The 20,862-nt window shown below is 50.5% G+C and overlaps 1 protein-coding gene across 1 annotated transcript; it reads left to right on the top strand.

Moving 5' to 3' along the window:
• The first annotated feature begins 2,342 nt into the window (after positions 1 to 2,342).
• Positions 2,343 to 16,884, top strand: SUN5 (Sad1 and UNC84 domain containing 5). The gene is given in 14 exon segments (XM_028525116.2): positions 2,343 to 2,589; positions 2,994 to 3,052; positions 3,265 to 3,339; positions 4,296 to 4,362; positions 5,241 to 5,302; positions 8,511 to 8,560; positions 9,718 to 9,752; positions 10,337 to 10,445; positions 13,315 to 13,393; positions 14,321 to 14,436; positions 15,003 to 15,170; positions 15,660 to 15,746; positions 16,728 to 16,858; positions 16,860 to 16,884. Coding segments are annotated over 14 exon segments (1,149 nt in total). The 5' UTR covers positions 2,343 to 2,503.
• Positions 16,885 to 20,862: the final 3,978 nt, after the last annotated feature.

Genomic DNA, 20,862 nt, shown 5'->3' with positions numbered 1-20,862 from the left:
GTCGCCACTACTTAACACCCCAAACTCGCTCCAAATGCCAATCCCACTCAGAATGGATTTAGCCAGTTACCACCTTCTGCAGTATAAACCCCCGGCTCCACCTTGGCTATATGGGCCCAAAGAACTGGGCAAATGTGAAGAAAGTTTGCATATGCATATGTGTGAGGGTTTTGTGTGTGTTTGTGTTTGTGTGTGGTTATGCATGCCTAGTCATATGTACACATGTGTTAGGCCATAATTATCAGCACCAGAGGAAAGTGTGTGTGTGTGTCCATGAGAAGGTCATATTGTCGCATTGGTTTATGTTGTTACATGCCTGGTCATGTGACCTTACATGAGTGCAGGTGTGGGGAGTTCTGTCCATAGTACACACAGGGTCCAGCACAAATAATGCCTGTTTTTATTACAAAATCTTTTATTACAAAATCATAAGCATAGAATTCTGCAACATAACAATATGACTCAAGTATACCCTATGACATTTTAGGTGAAATGTTCAAAGTAAAACTATAAGTTATTACACCCATATTATTACCCCACCAACCACACTCAAGCAGGTGTTACTTCTGCAGGACTCAGTGTATGTGGGCTTAGTGTACTGAGTATGCCTGCGGGCCCATGTGCGCATGGTGCTAAGTGCATGTGTGTGTGTGCATGCGCACCGTGAGCTGCCTCCTGTGTTGGGAGGGGTGCACATGTGTGTGTGTGTGTGCACACATGTGTGGGCACAGGAGGTGGTGGCATAACTGCAGGGGAGTCCCCTTTGTTTCTCTGTGTGAACCCACCTGGGGTACAAGGTCAAAAACCTCAGGCCTCCTCACTCCAGAGCCCTCCACAACTCTCACTGACTCCATACTAGCCCAAATGCCAGACCCAGAGCCCAGGCCCACCCCATGCTGGGACCCCACTAGAGCAACAGAACCAACGGAGTCCAGAGACACCACCTCACCCTCCCCCAGGGGCCAGAGCTCACATGGACCCACCCCGCCTTCCAGCCGGAGCGCCCCTGCCCTATCCTGTAGGCGAAGAGGAGTGAGACGAGCCAGCTGCACACTCACTAACTCCCTACTCCCAGCCTTGGTTTGTCCAGCCCTCCTGGCCCTCACCGTAGCGGAGACAAATAGCAGAGTCCATGGAGAGGGGCTCAAATATTGACAGAAGCCACTCGCAGTGTTTGCTCTCGGCATGAGCACTTCCTCTTCCTCAGCATCTCCAGCGCAGGGGCACCGAGGGCAGCCAGCAGACACAAAAGATGAGGATTCTCACCAGCCCCTCCTCTCTACCGCATGGCAAGCACCGTCCAGCAGCACCTGCTCCATGCACGATATTCTGCCAGTCCCTTTGCCTCATCCGCAGGGACGGGGGCTGCTTCTGCTCACCCCTGCAGCCTCTGCCTGGAACACACCAGGTGCTTCGTAATTCAGCATAAAGTATAGGTTGAATGAATAATGAATGTACAATTGTAAGACCCTTGTAACAATTATAATGGCAACATTTCTGGGCTTCCCCTCCACCAAATATTCTTCAGGGAACTGTATGAGTTTCCTATTGCTGCTATAACAAATTAGCCCAAACTTAGTAAGTTAAAACACAAATTATTGTCTTAGCGTTATAGGAGGTTGGAAATCCAAACTGGGTCTCCCTGGGCTAAAACCAGGGTATTGTTCTCTCTCTAGAGGCTATAGAAGAGGATCTGTTCGCTCACCTCCATTCCTGGGCTCATGTCTCCCTCCTCCGTCTTCAAAGCCAGCAGGTTGGGCTGAGCGCTCCTCAGGCTGGCATCCCTCTTCTCCTTTGCCTCCCTCTTCCACTTATAAGGAAGGACCCTTGTCATTACACTGGGCCCACCTGCATAATCTAGGAGATTCTCCCATCTCAAGGTCAGCTGATTAGCAACCTTAATCCCATCTGCAAGCTTTAACTCCCCTTTGTATGTAACCAAGCATATTCACATGTTCAAGTTTTAGTACACAGGCCTGTTTGGGGGACCATTATTCAGCTCCCCACAGGTACTTAGCCTGCAATTTGAGCAATGGCCACCAGGGGGCAAAGTTAATTCATTTCAGCTTCACAATTCAAATAGGCCCTCTCCACAGGCAGGGCCAACAGAAATACAAACAAACAAGGAACCTAAGAAGATGGCAAGTCTGGGACACTTGGGGCAGGAAGGGCTCTGGAGCAGGAAAACATATGGCCTGGATATTGGAGCCTCAGCTCTTGCCCCTGTCCCACCTCTAAGGCCCTGACGTGACCCTTCCTGTCTGGAGCCCTCCATCTCCCCATCTTAAAAGTGGGAAGCTGGTCAGAGTGGGTTCCTCCAAGAGAAAGTTCCAGGGCCAAGCTGGTGACAGGGCAGACCCCACCCCCCATCCCTGCTCTGTGAGGTCACAGAGCCCACAGCTCCACTTGACCTGGGCAGATTCCACACGACATATTCCAGGGAACGCTAGGAGGCCCCGGCAGCAGCAGCTTCCTCCTCGCCGACTCCCAGAGAAGGACATCAATGCCACGGTGCCCAAGGAGCCCCAGGGACCCGTGTGACCCACCCGAAGATATGGCTCCCCCGTGCAGGAATCCCAGGCCCCGGAGGTGAGGATGGCAGCCCCTCCCTCTGCCCAGCCCTTTCCAGTTTACACAGTCCTTCCCCTCTGCTCTGGGAAGTGAGCCAGCATTGCCTCCTGCACTTCACAGATGCAGCAACTGGGGTCAGAGGGTCTGACAGTGGCTTTTCTAAAGTCCCCCGGCCAGGGAGTGGCGGAGTGGCCATCCTTTCAGCCTGTGTCTGCTGAGCTCCTGCCGTGCGCCAGGCACTGGGTGGAGCACCGGAAGCCCAGTGTCGTGCCTGCTCAGGGTCAGCAGACCTGGGTCTGTCCCTGATTCGGTGGCTGGTGGTCTTAGGCAAACTTCTCTGCAACTCAGTTTTTCAGTCTGGAACGTGGGCACCATGTTCCTTGTGAACTGTAAAACGTCACTGTGACTCTTGTCAGCCCTAGGGTCGTCCAAAGAGGCCGGAACCCCAACAGGACCACAGAGGAGTCCTTGCTGAACATGAGTAAGCCAGGAGGGGAGAAGGGAGCCCTGGGGTCTTTGTGGACAGCACGGGACTAAGGCTCAGAGAGGTCAGAAGGGCAACCCAGGGCCACGTGGCAAGGGGGAGGACAAGGGGCAGGGATGCTCTCGCCAAGCTCTAGGAGCTTCCCAGATGTCTGCAGGCACCATGGCCCAGAGGTCAGAGGTGACATGACAACCCTGTGTTCTTTGCAGATAATGACTTGCTGACGTCAATTCGTCTCAACACCACAACCCCAGTCCTGACTCAGTGCATGCTGGGATGTGTGTGTACGTATATCCAACCACCTCAGGCCGGGCTGACCTGGGGTTGGGGGGTAAGGTCTGCGCTGGGTTGCAGGGGAGGGAGGGAGCTGCAGGTTGAGTTCTGGAGGTCTTCCCATCAGAGGCGTCAGGGGTGTCATTCCAGCCAGGATCTCTTTAGTGGTTGGAGAGAGGCAGTGGAAGAGAGACATGCAGTTTGGAGGAGTAGCTGACCACCAGCCCTCCCCCACTCTGACACCAGCCTGGCCACTGGGTCAGGAGAGAACCCTGGTGAAGTCAGGGGAGTGGTCTGGTGCAGCTTGCCCTCACTTCAGTCCACCTAAAGGTGGGGCTTTTACTTCTGTGTTCATCACCCACCCTTCCATTTATTCATCCACACAGTCCTGTATCCAACCATCTGTCCGTGCCGCCACCTGTTGCAATGCACCCGTGTATCCCTTAGTTCCTCCATCCATCTGTTCACCAAGTCATCCACTAATTCACCCACCTTTGTTAATATTTCATCCATCAGTCATTGGCCCCTCCATCCTTCCACCCTTCCTCTCATTCTCCCATCCTCTCAGCCATCTTTCTATTGATCCATCTTCCAAACCATTCTATCTGCGTATCTTCCCACCTACTCATCCATCCTGGTTTCCTGCTTTTTGTCGAGCTCCACACTGGGCAATGCTGGGTACTCACGATGGGCCAGACAAGGATCATGTACTTGAGAAGCTCCCAGAGTCTAGGAATGGGCATTCACACATCCCAGACATTTTTTGTGTTCCCGTGTCACTAGTAAGCAGTGCTCACCTGCAGCACTCATACCACTCCACACTGCCCCTTACACATAAGCCGAGTGGGGCTGCCCTGGGCTCAACTAGCAAGTCAAGGGGAGTTTCCCAGCTCCAGGACAGTCAGCGAGTCATTGTAGAATAAGAACAAGGGTGCAAATACTCCTTGGTCTTCTGTCTCCTCTGCAGCATGGATCACCTGCCTGGCCTGCTTCCTGAGGACTCAGGCCCAACACATTTTATTCAACACCTGCAGGTGAGCAGGGGCAGGTGAGGGATGGGTGATGGGGGGACTGTGGCAGCCCCCTCCCTCGTTTGAACCTCCCCTCGATCTCCAGACCAGATAACCTATCCCACACCTGGCTTTTATCAGGCCTCCTCACCCCAGTACTTACTGTGGCTCCCCATTGCTCCACCACCTCGGCCTGCAGCCCTCTGAAACCCTGTCCCATCCTTTCTTTCTGAGCTGCCCTCATTCTGCTTCCAGCTGTGGACCTGTTGGGCCAGCAAGGCTAGGGTTCTCACTCCCTGGGCCCACTCTTTCTATGCCTGCGTCCACACCTTTGCTTATGCTTTTCTTCCTGCCTGGAATGCCCATCCCATCCCTTCCCTTTACCCTTCTGCCTCTGAAGACTCCTCTGAATTCCTGCAGAGCTTTCCACCTCATTCATTCACTTGTTTACACACTAAATGTTTCCTTAACACCTACTCTGGGCTCAGCCTTGGCTCCCTGTTGGGTGGGGAAAGCAGACACCAAAAACGGTATGAATGTGGGGAGTATGAGTCTGTTGGTTGTAGGAAGAGGGGATGTTTGAGCTGAACCCTGAAGGGTGTGTTCTCCAGAGGGGAAGATGGGAGGGAACAAACACGGTGTAGATGGAGAAGGGGAGTGGTGAGGACACGATGGCCATGGCCACCGTGAGTTGATCCCTGATGGCCCCAAATGCTGGGGTAAGAGCTTGCTCTCCTCTGCGATGCTTCAGAGCCATGGAACATGGCCAGCGTCTTGGAGAGGGTGTCACTGCCCAGAGAAGGACCCTCCCCCAGGGTGGGAAAGAGCCAAAGGCCAGTCAGGGACTGGCCAGCCTGTGCAAAGCCCTGCCTCACCTCGGTCACTGCTTCTCTGTCTTCCAGATGCAAGCTGCTCTTCCAGAAGCTCATGGAAAAGACAGGTGTCCTGGTCCTCTGTGCTTTTGGTACGTTCCCGGGGCCCTGCCCCATCCTGGGTGGAGGTGTCCCTGGCTCCTGCCCATCCCGGGGAGGGAAAGAGTGAGGGCTCTGGCATTGCCTAGGTGACAGTGGGTGAAGCACTGCCCCTCTCTGAGCCTCAGTTTCCCCATCTGTCTGATGAGTGTTGCTGTGAGGATTAATTAAAATGATGACCAATACAGTTTTTTTTGAAAGCTCAGAGAAGCCTGGACAACTGTAAAGCCAAAAACCATGCTATGGTGACTTTTACCCCCCTCTCTGGGTTTCCGTGGCTTCCTTCCAGCCACCACCCCCTCCCCCCACATCACAGCTCTGCTTCCGGGAAGTATTCTCCCTCTCCTCCGATGTAAGCGGACAGCGGTGGATTTCCTAGAAATTCCCAGGACACTTAGCCCAACCAATAAGATAATTTAAAATAATAGCTTTGATATGCAATCTTTGTACCATAAAGATCAGCCTTTTAAAGTGTGTAATTCAGTCACTTGGGTGTGTTCACAAAGCTGAGCGTTCGCCAGCACTGGCAAAGCCCAGGGTTTTCACAGCTGCCCCGTAAAGCAGCTCCCCCGTCACTCCCATGCTCCTGGCCCCAGACCCGGACGCCACTCACCTATTTTCTGTTGTTACGGGTTTGTCTACTCTGGACACTTCCTATAGATGGAATCACATGACATGCGGTCTTCGTGGCTTCTTTTACCGATAATGTTTTCCAAGTTCCCCATGTTGTAGAATTCGTTAGCATTTTACTTCTTGTTGTAGCTGAATAAAAGGACACACAGCCTTTTGTTTGTCTGCTCATCAGTTGATAGATACTACAGTTATTTCTGCTTTTTGGGGGTTATTATTAATAATGCTGCTATGAATGTCCCTGTGAAATTTTTCAGGGACATGCGTGAACATGTGTGTTCAGTTCTCTTGGGTATATGTCTAGGCACAACGTTCCTGGGTCACGTGCTAAACCTGCGTTTATCTGGGGAGCTGCCAAACTGTTTTCCAGAGTGGCTGCACCATTTACGTTCCTAGCAGCAATGCACGCGGGTTTCAGTTTCTCCACATGCTCACCAACACTTGTTATTGTCTTTCTTATTTTAGCCATCCTAGTGGACGTAAAGTGGTCTCATTGGTTTTTATTTCATTCTCTAACGATTAGTAATGGTGAGCATCTTTTTATGTGCTTATTGGCAATTGGTATATCTTCTATGGAGAAATGTCTATTCATATCTTCACCCATTTTTATTTTACTTTTTTAAAAAATGTACTTATTTATTGTTAAAGAGAGGGGAAGGGAGGGATAAAGAGATAGAAACATTACTTTTTGAGAGAAACATCAATTGGTTGCCTCTCACATGCCCCCAACTGGGGACCTGGCCCACAACCCAGGCATGTGCCCTGACTGGGAATCGAACCAGTGACCTTTCACTCTGCAGGACAACACTCAACCAACTGAGCCATGCCAGTCAGGGCTTTGCCTATATTTAAGTTGGGCTGTTTATCTTTGTGTGATTAAGTTGTAAGCGTTTCTTGTATAGCCTGGTTACATGTCTCTTATCAGATATGTGATTTGCAGACACTTTCTCTCATTCTATTGGCTGTCTTTCCACTTTCCTGATAGTGTCCTTTGCAGCACAATTTTTTTTAAATTTTGATGAAGTCAATTTATCTATTTTTCTTTGTTATCTGTGTTTTTGGTGTCATAGCCATGAAGATTTATTCCCATGTATTCTTATAAGATTTTTATAGATTGACCATTACATTTAGGTCCAGGGTCCATTTTTTAGTTAATTTTTGTATATGGTGTGAGGTCAGATCCAACTTCATTCTTTTGAATATAGATACCCAGTTGCTTCCCCACCATTTATTGAGAAGCATGTTCTTTTCCCCATTGGATTGTCTAGGCACACTTATTGAAAGTCATGTGACCATAAACAGGAGGGTTTATTCCTGGACTCTTGGTCCGGTCTCACTGACCCACGTGTCCCTCTGTCTGCCAGCGCTGCCCTAGGTTGACTGCTCTAGCTTCGTGGTGAGTTTTGAAATCTAGAGGTCTGAGTCCCCCAGTTTTGTTCTTTTCAGCGTTGTTTTAGTTATTGTGGGTCCCTAATGTTTCAATATGAATTTTAGAATCATTTTTTTCATTTCTGTGGAAAATAATATATCATTGGGAGTTTGACAGGGATTGCATTGGCCCACAGATGGATCAATAGGGAGCACTGTTCAGTATTGTTAAAGTATTAGCAACATGCAGTCTTTCAACCCAGGCACGTGGCTGTCTTTCCACTGTTGATGGGCATCTCTGTGTCTTCTTTAATTTATTTCCACAATGTTTTATAGTTTTGTAGTTTTGTACTTTTTTGTTAAACTTATTCCTAAGTGTTTTATTCTATGAGATTTATTGTAAATGAAATTGTTTTCTTAATTTTATTTTCAGATTACTCATTCCTAGTGTTTAGAAATAAGTTGATTTTTACATATTGGTCTGGTATTCTGCAATCTTGCTGAACTCATTTATTACTTCTGACACCGGGCAAGATATACAGTCTTGAATACTTTAGGATTCTATATGCAAGATCATGTCATCTGCTTTTTATTTCTTTTTGTTGATTAATTGACCTGTCTGGAACCTCCAGGACAACTTTACATTGAAATAGCAAGAGCAGACATCCCTGTCTTGTTCCTGATCTTAGGAAGAAAGCATCCAATCTTTCATCCTTAAAGATAATGTTAGCTGTGGGTTTTTATAAATGGCCTTTATCACATTGAAGAAGTTCCTTTCTATTTCTATTTTGTTGAGCATTTTCATTTGAACAACCAGTAGGTTTTTATGCTTTTATTAGTGGCTTGAACAGTAGGATTTCAGGCAACGCAGATATCATAAAATGCAGGGGAGATCACCCCCTGTTCTTCACTTCATCAATTATCCATGGTAGGATTGGGACAGGTGAGGGAGAGAAGACATGGATTGTCCGGTTTATGTGAGATACTCTGCATATATGACATCATTCGGTCATGAAGTGTGTATTACTGTTATCCCATTTACAGATGAGAAAACAGGTATACAGAGGCTAAGTAACTTTTCCCAAAGCTACACAATATTAGTAAGAGTCAAAGTTGGATTTGAACCCAGTTGCCTTAACTCCAGACCATAAGCTCTTAACCTTTCATCGCAAATGGCTCATCCTCGTTCCTCTGGCCCCACAGGATTCTGGATGTTCTCTATACACTTACCATCCAAAGTGGAATTCTGGCAGGTGAGTACATGCTTTCATCAGCCCCACTGCTGACTGGCCTCTCCCCGGTCAATGTCACCTCTGTAGGCTCCTCTCACTGTCGTCACACCTGGGCCCTGATCAGTTTCTTATCCATCCCCGCTCCAAATCTCTGCCTTTGGCATGCCACTCACCTGGAACTCATCTCTCCTGCCAACATGTGACTTTCAGAGACAAGATGCAATATTCTCCCCGCCAGGATGCCCCTCCTGTCACTCACTCACAGAGACAACCCAGCTCTTCTTTATCAAGGCCCCCCACCTAAAGTGGGAGGGTGAGGCCAGGAAACACATCACTCTCTCCACTCAAGACAGTTCGTTCTGCTCCAATAAGATGAGACCATTTGCTTTGTGGTTCCTGGGGGAATCATGGCTATTCCTCCAACTGTACTGGCAACGTTGAAGGCAGAGCCAGGTCTTATCCATTCCAGCAGTGTCTGTCTGCCTCAGGGCCAAGCACAGGGTTGACACCATCAGTGCAGGATGACAGGATGGCCATGTGGGAGTATGAATGGAGAGAGGCATAATGAAAAACAAACAAACCAAGTAATAGCAGAGCAGTTATGTGGAACACATTCTAAAGGTTTAACATAAATACAATAGGAGTATACAATGTCCAGAAAACACTAAAAAATTGGGAGGATGAAAGTGATGGATGTAGGGGTTAGAGGAAGTGTTTGGGGGCTAGATGAATGAATGGAAAAGTGGATGGATGAGAAAATGGGTAGACGGGCAGATGGAGTATATGGGTGGGTGGATGGGTGGGTGGATGGATGGATGGATGGATGGATGGTTGGATAGATGGGATAAATGGATTGATGGGAGGATTAATGGATAAGGTAAGGTAAGTGGATGGGAGTGTGGATGGATGAGGAAGATTGGATAAATGGAGTAGATGGATGGGATGGTGGGTGGATGAGAGGGTAGGTGAACGTGGATGTGGATGGACGGATGGATGGATAGAAAGGAAGGTAAATTGGATTTGGGATAGATGGTGGCTGGGTGGATGGATAGAAGAGTAAATAGGAAGGTAGATGAATGGACAGATTTATGGTTGTGGGAAAATGGGTGGGTGAAGCTCTGTTGCACCCAGATTAGACCATCTGAAGGAGATCCCTTGATTCCTCAACCCCCCACCAGGATGACAGCATAAATAGTCCACTGCAGAGCTTGAGGTAAGAAAAATATGCTAAATAGTTCTATTAACACCTAAAAACCAGAGCTACAGCCAAGATCTGGGATGTATTGACTAACAACGTGGGCTCTGAAGTCAGACCAGCCTGGGTTTAAATCCCCGCTCCCATACTCCCTACTTAGCTAATCCCATGCAAGACACTTTACCTCTCTGGTCCTTTGATGCCTCATTTATGACACGAGACATAACACCCATTTTATCTGGGTAATTATGGATGTTAAAAAAGATATAACCTGTCTTGAATAATTCCTAGCCCATAGTTAGTGCTCAGCAAAAGGTAGCTGAAAAGAATTTTAACCAAGATATTCCCTGGTGGCAGTATCCTTAATTGCAGATAAAATACTTGGGAATATTTGGAAGGAGCTGGGTTAAAGAATATCCCAAGCAGGAGGAGGAGCATGAGTACTATTTTAGAGCTAAGAACCTGGATATGTCAGGGATGGGCCCAAGAGAGTGGAAAAGTATAAAGCTAGTTTTTAATGGGCTGACTGGCAAAGGTAGAAGCTGAGGGTGGTAACAGCATCACAAATCAGTCAGTCCGTGTTCTCACTCCTTCCTTGTAAGAATGTACCAGGAGAAGGTGCGACATCACACTGGGGAAATCCAGGACCTCCGCGGCAACATAACCCAGCTCATTGCCAAGCTCCAGGAGATGGAAGCCATGTCAGATGAGGTGAGATGCTGGCCATTCTCCCCCAAACACCGAACTCCTCTGTTTGATGCCGTTTCCCATATCCCAAGTTTTGGTGTGGCACATTGCCCAACAACTTCCTGAATAAGAGGTGTATTTATTTTTTCAGAACTTGCATGTTTGACAATGTTTTTATTCCACCCTTACACTTCATTGATAGTTTGGCTAAGTATAGAATTATATATAGGAAATACTTTTCTCTGAGAATTTTGAAACAGTGCACTATTGTGTTGTAGTTTATACTATTTCTGCTGAGAAGCATAATGGTACTTGTACTATAGGTCCTTTGGGTATGGTCTGTTTCTTTCATCCATGGGAGTTTGTAGGACATTCTTTTTATCCTCAGTACTCCATATTGAACTCACTTGTGGGGTGCTAAGTTTATCAGATCTATGGATTGATGTTATTCAATAGTTTTGGAAAATTCTTAGCTATTATCTCTTAAAATATTTCTTATTACCTGCATCCTTTCCTTGGGCTCCAATTATATTTATGCTAGACCTTTCAAATGTGTTCCACGTAACTGCTATGCTATTGCGTGGTTTGTTTGTTTGTTTTCATTCTTTTTTTCAGTGTGCTTAAGTTTTGTTATTTTCTATTTACATTTATTTAGGTTAACTGATAATCCTGTATTCTGTTCTGTCCAGTCTACTCTTAAATATTTCCACTAAGTTCTTAATTTCCTCTATTGCATTGTTCAGTTCTAGAATATACATTTGATTATTTTTCAGATTTTAATTTTACAGTGAAACTTTCCAACATTTCACCTGTGCTGTCCATCTTTTCCTTTATTTTATTTAACATACTAGTCATAGTTGTATTAAAATCCTCACCTGCCAAATCCAATATCTGAACCATCTATGGTCTCCTTTTATTGTCTGTTTTTTCTTTAAGGTATCAATCATATGGTCTTGCCTCTTCATGTCTAGTAATTTTTTAGTGTTTTCTGGACATTGTATGCAAAAGAACTGTAGATGTGCCAGATAATTACAACTTCTACCAGTGAGCATTCCCCCTTTTCTTTGTAAGGATGACGAAGTACCTTGTTCCCATCTATGTAGATGTGTGTCAAGCTGGCTGTGACCTGGATTGCAATTTTTATAAGATTTAGACAGAGGTTTTAAGTTTAACCCTTTAGCCTCCTGCCCATGCAGCTTCAAAAATTTGATAATTGTCCTGATGGGAAAGACTAACCCCATGTTTGAGCCTCCCGAGTTTCCTACTTTTCCCCCTCGCCTTGCACAGGTGCAGTTTCTGACCCTGGTGACAGACTTCCTGCCAGGGGCAAGCTTGGACTCTCAGCCTTTAATTGTGCCCATAACTGGTGTAGTGCCCCCAGATGAAGTCCATACCAGCTGTAGCCGCTCGGTATTGATTCACCACTCCTTCTAGAGAGGTAGCTCTCAAAGGGTGGCCCCTACACCAGCAGTGTTAGCATTACCTAGAAAAATGTTACAAATTCAAATTAATGGGCCCCTCCCAGACTTACTGAATTATATGTGTAGTTTTAGGATGGGAACCAACTTCTCTGCACCTCAATTTCCACATCAACAAAATAGAGTCATAATTACTGCCCTGCAAGCACCTGTGCGACTGTTGTAGTTACTGCTGCTGCATAACAAACCACCCCAAGACTTAGTGGTGCAAACCAACCATTTTATCATGCTCCGAGATTCTGCAGGTTGGGAGTTCAGATAGGACACAGCAGGGATGGCTTCTGATTGCTTCATGATGCCTGGGGTCTCACGCGAGAAGACTTGAAGGCTGGGGGTGACTCGACAGCTGGGCCTGAAGTCATCTGGGGGTGTCTTCACTCCCATGTCTGGAGGTTGATGCTGGCTGCCAACTGCGAACTCGGGGCTGCTGACTAATGCACCCAAACTGGCCTCCCCATGTGGTCTGGGCTTCCTCACCACATGGCGGCTGACTTCCAAGAGGAGTGTCCCCAGAGAACCAAGCGGTGCTGTATCACCTCATAGGACTTAGCTCAGAAGTCACAGGGCACCCCTCCTGCCATGATCACAGGCCCACTCAGGCTGATGAGGAAGGCATTTCCATCCCATCTCCCAATGGGAAGAATGTCAAAGTCACATTGAAAGAAGAGCATGGAATGGGAGATCTCGTTGCAGCCATTTTTGGAAAATACAATCCGCCAGAGCCGAGAAGAGTCTAATCAAAGTAACAGCTGGTATTTGTCGAGCACTGACTGCTGTGTGCTCCACAGTCTTCATCCGGCAGCACGGCCGAGTGGCTAGGAGCCTGAACTCCGGAACCAAACTGCCTGGCTCTGCCGCTTACCAGCCGTGTGACCGTGGACAAGCCATCCTTTTGTGCCTCAGGATTCTCATCTTTAAAGTGGGGATGATGACAGTGCCTACCTCCCGGGGCTGCTGAAAGGAACCAGGAGTAAACGTGTGTGAGGCTGAGGAGTCGTGGCACACAGCGGCGACTCCCTAAGTCCTAGGTCCAGTCCTCACGCCAGTGACTGTCGCCCCATCTCACAGACGAGAAAGTCGAGGCCCCGCAGCAGTGAAGGCCTGTCTGAGCCCAGGCCCCTGCCCTTAACTTGGCTGAGACTCCATTCCCACATGGGACACCCTGTCACAGTGGGTTTGAAAGCACTGAGTCCACCCAGTGGGTGGGGCAGGGGTGGCCCTGGGTTGCCTGGGCTTCCTCAAGGTACCGTGACGGGGCAGTCCTGTGCGTGCACCAGCCACAGCTCCCATAGGCAGGGGCAAGCGGTTAGGGGCCCAGGGTGGCCCACAGCTGCCGGCCCCCCAGGCGAACACACTGGTGGACCGTGATCTGTCAGAACATACCGGTGCACAGATTGTGTTTTCTGCCCCTCCAGCAAAAAATGGCCCAGAAAATAATGAAGATGATCCAAGGAGACTACATTGAAAAGCCGGACTTCGCCCTCAAGTCTATAGGTAAGTGATCCCCGCCCCCAGCCTGCTCCTCTCAGGTTTCCTCAGAAACTCTTCGGAGCATGGAGTTCAGTTCTCGTCCGGCGCACCCCCTACTGCTGAGCAGTCCATCCTCAGAGCCAACCTCCCCTGCCCAGCTGGTTTTCTTGCTACAATTTTCAGTTTTCTTTAATGGGGGGCTGACGTCAGGAGGGGAGGCCCTCCACCACCCCTCCACCCACTCACCAACCTGCAACCTGGTGGTCCTCAGAGCTGTCCCCGCCCCAGCCTGGCCACGTTAAAAGCCAACCCAGGCCAAATTTGGCAAGTGTTGCTTCGGAAAAATGAAGCAGGTGCTGGGACAGAGGGGACCTGGACAGAATGGGGGGACATTTGGGCTGGAACCTGATGAGGAGAAAAAAGCATTCCAGGCCAAAGGAACCGACCTGAAAGGTGCCCCGTGAGGACACAGCAGGAGTGGGCAGGGGCACACGGGAGGAAGGGAGGCGGGGCCAGCAGGGCAGACTGCCTCTGCCAGGCAGCCGTCAGCTGACCCAGGCACCCCCAGGCCCAAGGAGGTGCAGGGTCAGAGGGCATCAGCTTACTCGCCCAGGACTGGAGTCCCCTGCTCTGGGAATGGGTGTGGTAACAGCCACAGTAATGATAATGACAGAAGTGTGTACCGACTCAGCACCAGGCACTGCTGGACAAATACTCTGTAGTATTAACTGATTTCAACAACCCTGTGAGGTGCATGCTATCTATCGTTACTTCTATTATTGTTACTGTTACTCCCATTTCCTGGAGAAGATCCCTGAGGTCCAGAGCAGCCCAGTGACTCAGCCAAAGTGCATGGGCACAGAGTCAGTGCCCGATCAGTGAGGCTCCCCTCCACCAGGCAGGAGTCAGGCTACTGGGCTGAGACCCTCCCACCCTCCACCTCCCACACAGGGGCTTCCATCGACTTTGAGCAAACATCAGCCACGTACAACCACGACAAGGCTCGCTCCTACTGGAACTGGATCCGGCTGTGGAACTATGCACAGCCCCCGGACGTGATCCTTGAGGCAGGGAGAATGTCGGGCAAGGAGAGAGTGGCAGGGGTGTGGTCAGGGGCCTGGGGTCAGCGCTAAAAACTAAGGTTGGGGGTGAGAGTGAAGGGGATGGGGCCTGGGCCTGGGTCAGGGGATTAAGGAAGGAGACAGAGATGGGGCAGGGGGCAGGGGGCAGGGGGCGGAGGAAGGCCACAATCCATGAAAGGGGAGGAGTCAGGGACAAGGACAGACAGCAGGGACCACTGAAGGGCTGGGCAGCAGCAGGAGACAGGCACAGGGGTAGGGGACAGCCTGCTTTAGCACTGGAAGGGGCCCCATGCAGCCCTAAAGACTGAGGGTCAGGGAACCCTCAGGGCCCTGACCAGGCAGGCCCCTGCCCTCACTGAACTGGGCTGAGGGGAAGACTCATCCTCACTGCCTGCAATCAGGGGAGCTTCCTGGAGTTGGTGACACTGAAGCCAAGCTTTGTAGTCAGGCGGGGTCTGGCTCATCCAGTAGGGCAGAGGAAGTCTAGGGGATCCAGGGTGGGTGAGGAATCTGTCCCACCCAACATAACCCTGTTGCACCTGCCTTTCCAGCCCAACGTGACACCTGGCAACTGCTGGGCCTTCGCAGGTGACCGAGGCCAGGTGACCATCCGACTGGCCCAGAAGGTCTACCTGTCCAATCTGACCCTGCAGCATATTCCCAAGACCATCTCACTGTCGGGCAGCCTGGACACGGCCCCCAAGGACTTTGTCATCTATGTGAGCACGCCCTGCCAGGCAGGGAGCAGTATTTCCTTAAGGGACAGGCTCATTATGGCAATATTGCCGGCACTGTGGTAAACAGCACAACTCACGAGGCTGGTGGGGCTGGGCATGTCCAATGTCAGAGTCAGATCGCAGCCTCCAAGGACAGGGGATAAACAACGACTCTATTTCAACCCAAGCTTTGCAGAGCTGCTTTAGTCCTCAGAGGCCAGAGTCCCTTTTCACTGATGAGGAGCCTGAGACCCACAGAAGGGTAAGGGAAACACCCAAATTCTATAAGCAGAATAGACCTGGACCCTCAGCCTTCTGACTCCTAGTGAAGTGCTCTTTTCTATCCATTACTCTGTGCTGCAGCAGAATGGTCCCCAAAGAGGTAGGGAGCTCCCCAACCTGGGAGGTGTGCAAGTCCCAGCAGGAGAGTGACAGCACTCTCTGAAGGCCTTGCCTGTACCTGACACTTTCTTCTTGGTTCCGAGTCCACAGGGCATGGAAGGCTCCCCCAAGGAGGAGGTGTTCCTGGGGGCATTTCAGTTTCAGCCGGAAAACATCATTCAGATGTTCCCGCTCCAGGTACCTGAGAAAAGATGCCCTGCTGAGCACCTACTGAACACGCAGCACGTACTGTGTGCCGGCCTTGACCCAGGAGACCCTCCTTTATCTCCCAACAGCCCCAGAAAGTACACAACTGTCACAAACCCACTTGCCAGAGAAGGAAACTGAGGCTCAGAGTGAGGGGGCTGCTCCCCAGGTCAAGAGCGGGGCTCTGGGGAGAACCATGCAGCCTCTGGCAGTTGCCCAGCTCCCTCCTCCACCCAGGAGCCCTCCAGGGGCAGCAGATGTTGAGCAGGAGGGGCCCACTGGGCTAAGAATTCGGGCCTCAGACTTAGCATCTCCATACGGGGAGGTCCATTGTCAGCACCTGGTCCGGGGGAAACTGAGGCCCGGAGGGGAGGGAGCAGGGGACGGAAGCAGGACTGGAGGGGTGGCTGCTGGCATGGCCCTGAGACTCGGTGGGAGGTCTAGGCTTGGGAGCCGACACCGGCCCAAATCCTGGCCCGGCCATAAATCTTGTGTGATCTGGGCCATTCCATTTCCGGCCGGGCCTCAGTCTCCCGTGTGTAGTTCCCTGGGACACAGAGACCACCCAGTCTTGTACATCTGTGTTCCAAGTGCCCGTACGCGTCCAGCTCCAAGACCTCGTTTTATGCTCAGAGCAACCACGGGGAGCAGACGTTACCGCTCCGGTTCTACAGGGGGGGAAACTAACGCCCAGAGAGGGGTGGCAGTTTCCTCGGGGTCCCGCAGTGCTCACGTGCCTGGGCCCCGAAGCTGGACACTCCTCTAATCACAGCGTCTGTCTTCTGGCATCAGCACCTCCTGCCCAGCCCCTGAGAATTGGCTCGCTGGATGGCCTTGGACTTGCCCATTCCCCTCTCTGAGCCTCGGTTTCCCCTCCTATGAAACGGGTCCCTTCCACTCCCAAATGCCCTTCTGGACAGGCAGAGTGGGGTTCTGGGGGTGAAAAGCCCCGTGTCTGTGACTTGCTTTTAGAACCAGCCCACCCGGACTTTTGGGGCCGTCAAGGTGAAGATATCGAGCAACTGGGGGAACCCGCGCTTCACCTGCCTGTACCGTGTGCGTGTGCACGGCTCTGTGACCCCACCCAGAGGGCAGCAGCCTAACTGACCCCTACCCTGAGACAGATTAAAGTTTATTCTTCATGGCCTAGCCCAAGTCTGTGCGTCTTTAGCCCCAAAGAGGGAGGAGGGTGGGCTAGCATGTGCTGTCTGACACCACAGTCAGTGATTATTGATCCTGTACTGGGTGCCCAGGCATCCTTGCAGGAGCCCCATGAGGCCCCATTTCACGGATGGGGACAGGAAAGGCTCCCAGCAACAGAGTGACTTGCCGGAAGTCACAGCCAGCAAACGGCAGCACCAGGACTCAAACCCAGGCAGTCTGAGGCCTGTCCATGAGTCATCTCCCTTGCTTCGAGGCCTGCCCCGACCCAGCTCTCTCAGGACCTCAGTCTCTGCATCTGTACATTGGGGACATCTGGCTGTTATACCAGATGAGGTAGGAAATGGGAAATCTCACCCCTGCCCACCTTGGAGTATTTCAACATCATATAAACGATTTGCTGTGTGATATTCAGCAGGACACGCACCCTCTCTGTACCTTAGTTTTTCCAGGTATAAACATTTATTTTCCTTTTTTGTGAATCAAAAGACATCAACGAAATATAAAGGCAAGCCACAGAATAAGAGAACATATTTGCAAATCATACATTTGATAAAGAATTAATATCCAGGTTATATAGAGAATTCCTAAAATTCAACCACAAAAGAATAACAACCCAAATAAAAAGTGAGCTAAGGACCTCAACAGACATTTCTCCAAGGAGATAGCCAAACGGCCAATAAGCACATGCAAAATCTTATCACTGATCATTATGGAAACAAAAATCTAACCTACAGTGAGACATGACCTCACACCCATTACTATGGCCACTGTCAAAAAAACAAAACAAAACAGAATAGTAAGTGTGGAAAAGGATGTGAGGCACTGGAACCCGTGTGCACTGTTGCAGGAACGTGGAAAGGTGTGACCACTGTGGAAAACTGTGGTGGTTCCTCAGTTAAAAAAAGAAGTATCCTTAGGGTCCAGCAATCCCAGTTGGTATGCGCCTGCAGAATTCAAAGCAGGGTCTCAGAGGTATCTGTACCCCACGTTCATAGCATTGTCCCCAGTAGCTAAACTGCGGAACCAAGCAGATGTCCATCAACAGAGGAACAGATAAACAAGTGGTGTGCACGTGGTGGGGTGGTATTCAGTCTTCAAAAGGAAAGAAATGCTGAGGTGCATGATGAAAAGTGCCATGGAGATGCATGGTGGCGATGGCGGCACATTATGAATGTGTTTAATGCCACTGAACTGTACACTTAAAAATGGTTAAGATGGTGCGTTTTATATTATGTTTTGTCACAACAAAAAAAAATTATACTGGTCACTCACGTTGCATGCATCGTCTTCACCATAGCTGAGTCCTGCCTGTTCTAGTATTCATTGGAGAGTTTGCAGTCAATTCTACTGCCAGAATCTACTATGACTCCACCCACGGAGCCATCAGCACAGAGCAGGGCACACAGCAGGTGCTGGGTGAATGATCACCGAAAACCTCCAGCCCCGGGCAGATGGCAGGAGGCCTAGTCCTCTGGGAGGGGTGAGGCTGCCCCTACCAAGGGCCCCAGAGTGCAGCAGGGTGGCAGGGCCAGAAAGAGCACGGACCAGAGCCTGCAAGGGAGGGAATTCCTGTGGGCAGGGGCAGGCAGGTGGAGGGAGAGCCTGGTGCGGGTCCAGCTGGCCATTAAAAGGGCAGACGAGTTGGCAATGCGCTTGTTTCCTGGGAGGGCGCAGTGGGCAGGCCCTGCGCTGGTGCAGAACCCACCCCCGTAGCCATCTGCCAGGCTCCCTGCCAGCCCCTGGAACTCTCCAGCACCCAGCTCCGGGGCCTGCCCTCCAGTGGTTTCCAGAGTGGGTGGGCTTCAAGGGGTCACCTCACACTCCTGCCACTCACTCCCTGCTCCCTCCCAGAAATCAGTGAACCTGGGAGCCACACTTGCTCAGCCTGGCATTATTGCTGCAACTTCTGTAAGAACCACTCTTGTCATTAAAAAGCCACGCCAGGGCCCTGGTCGTGTTGCTCAGTTGGTTGAGTGCCATCCTGTATAACCACATCGGTGTTTCTCTCTCTCTCTCTCTCTCTCTCTCTCTGTCTCTGTCTCTCTCTCTCTTCCCCTCCCTCCTCTCTCTCTGAAAATCAATAAACATGTCTCCAGGCAAAGATTAAAAAAAAAACAGTAACAACAACAAAAAAAAATCATGTTGGTTTGGACGGTGGCTCAGTTGGTTAGAGTGCCGTCCCACGCACCCAGAGTTTTCAGATTCAATCCCCACTGGGTATGCCTACGACGGGGAGGCAACCAAAGTCTGTTTGCCTCTCTCTCTCCTTCTCTCCCCACACCCCACTCTCTCTCAATAAATATATCCTTGAGCGAGGATTAGAAGAAAATAAAAGTTTAAAGTCCACACCATACCGGGGTTTGGTGACAAGCGAGCCCGTGGACAGCCCACTTCCTCCGCAGACGCCCCCCCAGCCTCGCTCCTCCAGCTGCTCTACATGTTTTCTCCCCTGGTTTGTCTTTGAACTCTGTGTAACGTGCTTGTGTTCAACAGGTCTTTTGGAAATTTGTAATCAGCTACATCGGCCGTTTCCTTTATGGCTGATAACTGGCATGCATTGCAGGAAGGGCCTCACAGTTCCGAGACTACAGCATTATGCTCCCGTATTTCCTTCTACCAACGTTTTCGTATCTGTCCCGTGTAAGGGCAGAGAGACAGACATGCTTTCTGGTGCACACACGAGACTCGGATGTAGAAAAGCGTTATTGCATCCGGACTTGACTTTTGTGCGTGGTGTCGAGTAGGGGTCTAGTTTAATTTTTACTAACTTACTACCCAAAGGCCACGTGTGGAACCATCACGGAAGCGCCCACCTCTCCTCTGTAGCTGGGAAACGGGGTCAGTGAGGAGGTTCTGCCTCTTTCACACGCACTTCGTCCAGCCCCCGCCTCGGCCCGCACCAGCACCGGGCCCTCCGAGATCCTCTAGTTTTGGACGTGTGCTGTAGTGGGTACCGTCCTCCTGATTTCTCTGTTCCTCACACCCCTCTCTTCCAGGCGAGCCTCAGAACCAGCGAGTCAGGCCGCATCCACTAGCAGCTGGACCGGCACTGGTTTTACGGATTCGTGGATGGAGAATGCATTTCTCGGCCATGGCAGCCCTTCTCTTTCTGGAACACGGGATCTTCTTTCCACGTCCTCACGTTTTTTCCTTCAGCATCTTTGTAAAGTGTCATTGCTTTCTTCAAATGAATTCTGCACTTGCCTGGTCAAATTTAATCCTGAGTACTTTATCAGCTTTAGGGGGATTATAAATGGGATCTTAACCCTCATTGTCATTTTCTGTGCTTAGAGCTGCTGTGGAGGGAACTCTGGCTGTTTGACACTCACGTGGCACCGGCCCGACCCCCGTCCCCTCCCTCTTGAGGGTTCAGGTAAATTCTCCCTAGTGTTCTAGAAGGACATTCATGTCCTCCACAAGCATTCCGTAATGCACAGGTGTGTTCGCACCCATCACCTCAAGTCTTCCTCACTATAGGAATGGAGCATCCCCACAGATGAGCAAACTGAGGCACAGAGTGGTGAGCCTCCTTCCTAAGGTCTCACGGTGAGTCCTGGTGGACCTGCAGCCCCAGCCCTGACCTTCCAGGCCCCAAAGTGCTTGCTGTCCCCTCCACCCCACCCCATAGACATGCCGGGTCCCTGTAGGTCCGGGTGAACCAACGGTGGAACCGTGAGGGGAGGAAGCAGGATTCCTGGGCTCTGCCCCAGCTGCGCTCTGGGGGGCAGGCTGCCCGCCCAGCCCCACCCCAGGACCACACAGAAACGGCAGAGCCCGTAGGCGCTCAGTCCATGGGGAGCCCTGCCCTTCATGAGAAATACCCACTCCATGCGGCTCAGCCTGCCTGGGCTACCAGGCTCCCCTTTATTCACCACAGGTCCCCTTTCCCCTGCCCCATACATGTGCCCCCGCACCCCACAGCCCCTGTCCTCCAAGGTCAGTG

The sequence above is a fragment of the Phyllostomus discolor genome, chromosome 9, assembly GCF_004126475.2.
Source record: "Phyllostomus discolor isolate MPI-MPIP mPhyDis1 chromosome 9, mPhyDis1.pri.v3, whole genome shotgun sequence".
NCBI lineage: Eukaryota > Metazoa > Chordata > Mammalia > Chiroptera > Phyllostomidae > Phyllostomus > Phyllostomus discolor.
This window is presented reverse-complemented; position numbering and strand designations above follow the sequence as displayed.